At 39.3% G+C, this 7,526-nt stretch overlaps 2 protein-coding genes across 2 annotated transcripts in view; both read right to left on the reverse strand.

The window, feature by feature from the left end:
- The window catches only part of LOC134844184 (dynein beta chain, ciliary-like), a gene marked incomplete in the record, with an annotated part of 486,199 nt that extends 480,274 nt beyond the window's left edge, over positions 1–5,925 (reverse strand). The window contains 6 exon segments of the mRNA XM_063860749.1: positions 824–1,138; positions 2,324–2,519; positions 2,941–3,147; positions 3,439–3,828; positions 4,161–4,780; positions 5,809–5,925. Of these exon segments, the coding sequence (XP_063716819.1) occupies positions 824–1,138; positions 2,324–2,519; positions 2,941–3,147; positions 3,439–3,828; positions 4,161–4,780; positions 5,809–5,830 (1,750 nt within the window).
- Positions 5,926–6,840: 915 nt separating this feature from the next.
- The window catches only part of LOC134844845 (dynein beta chain, ciliary-like), an 11,120-nt gene continuing 10,434 nt past the window's right edge, over positions 6,841–7,526 (reverse strand). Inside the window, exons 8-9 of the mRNA XM_063861662.1 lie at positions 7,235–7,467; positions 6,841–6,881 (exon numbers count right to left, since the gene is read on the reverse strand). Coding sequence (XP_063717732.1) covers positions 6,841–6,881; positions 7,235–7,467 — 274 coding nt within the window. The remainder of the gene's footprint in view (positions 6,882–7,234; positions 7,468–7,526) is intronic.

Genomic DNA, 7,526 nt, shown 5'->3' on the forward strand with positions numbered 1-7,526 from the left:
ATTTCATTTAATTTTTTTATGTTGTTTATATTTTTACTGCTCCATAAATTTTAAAAGGCAGTCGGAACTTTCAGGGCTTTGCTCTGATACGAGCAGTCTTGTTAGCATTTGAGGCGCTTAAAAATTCCATTTCTGGTTTAGAACGCGTGAAGGGGATATGAAGAAATAAATGTTAAGTTATTGTTCCGACTTTCGATGCGAAAGTAACGAAATATTTGTGCTCGGGGTGGGTTTTTTTTCTTCAGACAAATTTCGACTTTTTAACTAGCCATTTTTGACAAAAAAATTCGAATCATCCAAAAGGTATTGTTGTCCTGAGCTCAAATTTGAAAAGATATTTTACCTGTGATCATTTTTTGTAAAGTTATGGGGGTTTAAGAATTGCCATTTTGGCCAATTTGGCACAATTAACGCGCGATATTTTTCGCGCTATTAACGCGTAAGCGGAGATTTAATCCGTCCTATAAATCGTTCCAAATTGGTTAAAAGAAGCTTATTTGCCATAATTGATTTGTTACAAGGAGCGACATCTATTGTTTTATACTTTATATGGCGTGTGGGGGGATGATTTTCATAGAAAAATTTTCAAATTTTAGAAAAAAGTTTTTTTTTCATTTCATTTAATTTTTTTATGTTGTTTTTGTTTTTACTGCTCCATAAGTTTTAAAAGGCAGTCGGAACTTTCAGGGCTTGGCCCTGATACGAGCAGTCTTGTTCTCGTTTATTTACGGGGAAAAATACGGCAGATAAAAAAGCAGCTTGGACAGACTTAAAGGGACAGTAACAAAGTTAGCTTTTCGTAATTTTAATTAATCGGACTTGCCTTCTTTCTCAGCCTTGTCGACAATGTTCTTGACCTCGTCCTCATAGTTGTGCAGATTGAGTGCGAGGAGATCAGCCAATTTGGTGTCGTCACTCATCATGATCTTCACCCCGGTGGCCATCATCAATTCGTTCCAGTGTCTGTCCCGGATGGATCCACTCCTCAACTCGGCCACAGATCTCAGAGACGTGATGAGGTTCTTCACCTCCTTCTCAATTCCCAAGTACGCGTCCCACGTCTTCATCTCCTTGTCCATCAGTCGCACATTTTGCGAGAAGCGCCCACACTCCTGGTCCATTGCCGCCACGTCTATCGCTACACACAACACACAAAACGCCAACTCGACCCAGTTCATTCTAAAAAACGCCCCCTTAGCCGAAAACCATACAACCTCATGCGCGTATTTTTCGTTCTCCAGTTTTGATGAAAACTTTTTATATCTGACTTAAGGAAAATGTGGAATGGTACTAGGTTCTCCGGTGATCAATGTACTGAATCCTATCTAGAACAGTTAAAAAACACAGCGGACATTGAAGATCCATTACTTTGAATTAATAACAAACATAATATCCAATTCGAACTGTCGCTAGATAAAGACATATACATTGTTCCGATTTCAAAGAAGGCTTCGAAACGAAGGCTTCGAAACTCGATAATTTTTTTTTTGATAAACCAATCTATTTTTCTGTGTGATCTGAACAGACACTATTTTTTGTTAATCTATTGTTAAAAATAATCAGTTTCTAGGGTAAACACAGCTCAACGCTCAACCGAACGAGAAATTTGTCGATTCTATACGCTGAATATTTAAGTATGCTCAATAGTCGTAGCAAAACAAGGCAAACTAACTGTTGTTATAACAAAAATTACATTGCATTCGGTTGCTACGACTAATATAACAGCTCAGGTCATGAGGACAGGTCGTTAGTGCTCTTGTCTTTGTCTAATAAACAGGCAAAAAAATTAAATTTTTGTATTTGTTCTCGCAAGCACACTAAGTCAATCGGTAAACTATTACAGTTGTTGTTGTTCCAATTTTCAAAGAAACTAAAATTAAACATATTTTCCTCTTTTGTTAAGCTATATGGTTTTTAAAAAACTACTTTGGCTTAATTAGCGAAAACAAAACGGAATTTTTATCCTTACTGTGGTTATTTATTCAGTCAATTTTCAGCGATCGAAAAAATAGTTTTTAACAAAGTTTTTATTCATTTTACCGAAAGCGTAACTCGAACTATTTATGCGTAACAAACTTGTTGCAAACTGAATGGAGGCTAGCTAGTCGGTTCTAGCAATTTCGTGCGACTCAAAATTTCATACTTTCATACATCTAAAAAAATTATCTAAGTTTGGCAAAAAATGTGTCAATTTTTTCAATGATTGAATTTCTTTGAATAAATTTTTTTTAAAACCAAAACTGGTGAATGAACTTTAAGGGGCAGTCGGTATAGTTTCAAAGCTTCGCCCTGATATAAGGAGTCTTGTTGTCTCCTATCCCACCTGTCCACTTGGATGTCATCCATGACTCGAATGTGGAAGTGATGAGGTAGGTCAGGTCCCACAGACTCTTGAGCATCTTCACCTCCTTGCGACACTGTTTGAGGTGTTTGAACTCGGGCACTGCCACTTCAAACAGATCCGCCGCCTTCACTATGTCCTCCAATCGACACTCCAACTCACACAACTTTTCGTTTTGCTATAAAGGACAAACCACAGTCACAACATTTTAACATCTCTTCAATGGCTCATATTGCATACAAACTTATGCAAAAGCATACTATCCTGCATCTCATTCAAATTCAACGCTCTTTTTCACCTCAAATTAGGATCTCAATTAGGTCACCGCCACAGAAAAAAATCAAACTGATGCATGCATAAACCATACTCTGCACCACTTAATTGTCGGGCCAAAGAAAAAAGGAAAAGCATAAAAATGGCATGGCAAACAATTTCCATGCTATAGACCTGTATGATCAGCATTTTTCATGCTATGGAATTAAATAGGAACTTCCCATGCTATGAGATTGTCAAAGAATTTTCCCATAGACTCCATCCATTTATGGAAATGAAGACAAGCATTTTTTGTTTTGAGGCCAATCCATAAATTTTCAACTAACTTGGTCCAGTTGGGAATAGGGATCAATGGAATTGTACTTGAAGGGGGCTTGAACTTTGAACGTCTTCTCCTTGAACTCGAGCTGTTCTGCCTCGAACTGGGAACACCTCTTCCTGATTCTGGCCACCTCATCCGCCTGCATAGGCGCCACGTTCTGCTTCACAGCCACTGCCACTTTCTTCGTGTGTTCCCACTGCTCTGGTAGTTCCTATTAGCCAAAAAAAAACGTATAAAACCGGTTGCATGTGAGCAGCTTCAATTAAGTAACACAAAAATTGCTCTTTAAGCAATAAGATCATTTTGAAATCCAGCTTTACATCGTTTCGTTAGCGCCATTAAGAACAAATTATTTAGTATTCTTTGTGAGATTGAGCTGGGTTTTCGAAAAATGTGAATAAAATTTAGTTTGACTTATTCGAATATTGAAGCTCTCTGCACAAAAAGTTAGAAGGCTAATTTTTTAAAATTGTTTTTGGGTGTTGGGAGACCAGCCTCTCACCTGAAGCTGGAGGTATACGTCATCATTGACCTCTACGTGGTAACTCTTGAGGAGCTCGATGGTGGACTTGATGGGCTCGAACATCTGGTCTGTGGTGGCCTGTCTCTCCTTTATTCTTCCAAGGTGGGCCATACATTCAACCAGTGCACTGTAGTCATCAATAGGCTTCACCAGTCCATTATTCGCATCCTTGATCGTCTTGGCCAGCTCACTCAGACTGTTGGTCACGTATTTGACCAGGTGCTCCTTGAACATATATCCCCACTTGCCACATGTGTTCAATAGCGCCTGCTTGAACGGCCTCGCGTCCACTCGAAGCCACCCGTCAAACACCGCCAAAGAGTTTTCCAGGCAGTCGATTTCTTTGTATAGTGATTCGAACAGGTCGATCTTAAGATAACAACACATCCGTAAGAATTGCCGATGGCACGGCGGCCATTTAACTCAATTGAAGTTGGTGCATTCAGTTGTTTAAAAACAATGCGTTTCTTAACAAATGTGGTGAGCTGTCAAAGGAAATTATTCAACGAAAATGACTTCAAAAGTTTCGGTGGCGAAAATGACTTTTGAAATTTTGCGGTGTATTTTAGAGCCAAAAACCCTTAGAAAAATTGAAGAAACTGTTGCAGCTAAATTCAGCTGTAATTGATTTGAGCTGACTTTTTATGGCTCTTGCATTTTTGGTTTTTTTTCCGAGTTTCAAACCAATCATAAAGTGAAACCTGCTGCTTGAATTGATCAAGTGAAGGGGCACACTCCTCGATGTTTTCAATACCCACTGCGTCCATTTCCTCGGCCGAAATGACCCGCCCATAGGTGAGGAAGCACCTCATGAACTCGGCCCGATCATCATTCCACAGGTACGCATATCGCTCCAGCGAGTGTTTGAACTTTACAGCCTTATCACAGGCGAGTGGCACTCGGTTCAAGAACTCATGGCGATGCTGCTCTGACTCGACGAATTCGCCCATCAAATCCCGATACCCGTTTTGACTAGTCAAATTCCCCGTCTGTGCTCCCTCTGATTCCTCGTCCTTACTTGGTTCCGCTTGCTCCGAAAGCATCTCTTGTCCGTCTTCACAGTCCGCAACTCTTGGAACAAGTGCGGCCATATTTAGCACATCCTCAACCAAAGCATTGACCAAATCGGAAAACATCACTTCCTTTTTCACGTCGCCAGCAGCATTCGGCTGATTATTAGTCCGAGCAACAGCGGCGCTTTTCCTTTGCGCATCGGAAGTCTTGATTCGAGAATACTTTTCTAGACGAGGCTGGAACCTACTCTCCATATCGTGGAACTCCAGTTTAACTTCAAATAACGGGTGAATACTCTTCGACGGGTCTGTAAATGCCAAAAAACATCATCAACTCATATTAGAACTAAGTATGAATTCCAATCTTCATATTCATAAGTTTTCATGCAGATTTTCAATCTGATTACATTTGTATCAATGTTGCCCAGCTCAAAGTTATCAGTCACGATAGCCAACGGTAGCCGGTTAATGCGCATAAATTGTACACCAGTTGTGTACAAATTATATATAACGATAGCCGGTTACTGTGCAAGAATGTTCCGACCAGTCTTAAAAAATACAAAACGATTTTTTATCATTAGTGTCGTTTTTTCGGCTTGGTGTGATAAAGGAATCTGAGCGAAAACGTAAAGCTTAAGCATTGTAAAAAACGTAAATTGGAAAACAATTTTTGAAGAAAAATGAAAAAAAAAATATATAATTTTTTTAAAATAAACTTTCAATTTTTTTTTCAAATTTTGAAGTTTTTGATTCCTACGATGAATTTAAAAACTCCAAAAACCAACTTCATTTAAGTAAAACTAAGTTTTCAAGGCTTAAAATAAGAATAAATAGGCTTATGTAAGCCTGCTCACTCGCTCGAAATAAGACGAAAAATCAAAAATTTCAAACCGGTTTTTCAAAAAAAAATTTTAAACTTTTTGACGTCGTTGGAGTGAAAGGGCTTTTATATGATATATCACTCCACCCAGTCCGATGATCATTTGTGGTAGCTGATTTTGCGAGGAAAACAAAAAAGGCTGCTCGCTTGCTTTATTCGCTCGAATTAAGACGAAAAACAAAAATTTCAAACCTGTTTTCCTGACACGGGGACAACTATTTGAAAATTTTTTGAGTGATTCGAATCACCGCTGAAAAGGGGCTTTAATATGATATATCATTCAACGCAGTCCGGTCATTTTTTTGTGATACCTGATTTTGCGTGAAAAACAAAAGGAAAAAAAAACTAAAACACACCCGTATACAAAGTTTCGCCCCATTTTCAATGATCGGAACAATAATTGATTACCACCTAAATGCCAATTTTTTCACATTAGTTCAAAGGCGAGCACAATACCGGTGTTGTCGTAGAAGAACATGTAGGATACATCATGCAGTCTTTCATCTTGATAGCCACTATCCGGTCAATTTCCCTCAAGTATGTCTTCCATTGCTCCGAGTTTGGATCAGCCTTGAGCAGCTTCTGATTTTCCTAGTTTGTGAAAACAAGAGTAGCCTTATTTTCTTCCAAGAAGCAGAGAATATAGTGATTACGGCAAAAACTTTTAGATCCGAGAAAAACACTTTTATAGTTTCTTCTCGATAAACCGTATATATTTTTACACATTTTTTGAGTCTTTGTGGGTAGCAGACGTGGATTCAAGAAGATATGAAGGGTAAAAAAACAAGTAATTAAGATAAAGTTAAGCGGATGTAAAATTAAATAGACAGAATTTTAGCTCGCTATCTACTATTAGCTGGAAATTTTCAGACCACTTGTTCCTCGTAAGAATCAAACTAACGACAGAAAAGCCTCAATTATCATACGATGTCCTCACCCCAATCATATTCTTGAGTTAACTACGATCGCGTGAAAAACCCACCCTAAAAATCTACCCACGCTGACAATTTGGATGATTTCTGTCTTACAGAACTTTTGCATCTCAATCAAAAAATGCAAAATCGTATAAAAGAAGATTCGCAGAAACCAATTTGCATAAAAATGCCTAAAGTTTTTGTAATTAGACAAAAATGGCATTTCAGCTGGCATCATTTTTCTAATAATTTGTTGCACATGGCTGGATAGGAGTGTAACTTATGACGGTGGGCTGGGCTGTAATGGCTGGTTTGCTAATTTGGTTTGGTTCGTTCAGTTTGTTATTAACCTGTATGAGTTGATGTATGGTGTGGGCATTACTGCGGATTGTGTCGTATCTCTTCTGCACCCTCTCCGCCCTGTTCTCCAGTTCGATCAGGTTCTCCGCTTTGCCCTCCTTCCTCTCAAAAAGAGGCACTTGCCACGTGTCTCCAATGTCACACACCTTGTCAATGTTCCCCATCACTGTCTGCACTCGCACCCACAAGTCATTAATCAGTTCCCTAGTGCTGTCTATGTAGCTCCACACTTCTTAAAAGATACCACATTTAATCCTGTATCATAGATACCTCCTCAATTTAACCCAAGTATAAGATGATAGTAAAATTATGTTTAGCGTTGAATTATAGCAACAACTGATGGTGTCGAGAACTGAAAAACTAGAAAGCTGACTCTCGCTAGATTTTTAAGTATAAGAGGTCATCGATGGTGCAGCATGTTGAATGAAACCACGACCATCACAAACAATTGCCAGTAACTAGCTCACTACTCAGCAATGTAACGATGATATACACGGCGGCATTAAAGGTAGCAAAATTATCTACTGCTTGAAAAAAAAGAGAAACGGGTGTGGGCATGATGAAATGTAAGCAGAATGATCCACCATCCCATCTTGACTTGACCTGACCTGCACTCTTCCAGTTGAGATTGGTCTCTGCTCGCACCAGCAGACTGTCTATCTGCTCCATCTCCCCTCTCAAAAGGGCAGACAGGGTGGGGCTGCTGCTGAGTTGAATGCGATTGTAGCAGGTGACCAGCAGGTCCAGATTCTGTGAGTACTTGAGGTACATGTCCACATTCTCAAACATTTCCTTCGCTCTCGGCGGAATCTCCCTGCCCAGGGCCCAGAACTGACAGGTACTTCACCTCACGCAACACCGCAATCAGCTATCAAACAAAAAACCACCGTCTTATCAACA

Source organism: Symsagittifera roscoffensis, chromosome 4 (assembly GCF_963678635.1).
Source record: "Symsagittifera roscoffensis chromosome 4, txSymRosc1.1, whole genome shotgun sequence".
Classification (NCBI taxonomy): Eukaryota; Metazoa; Xenacoelomorpha; order Acoela; family Convolutidae; genus Symsagittifera; species Symsagittifera roscoffensis.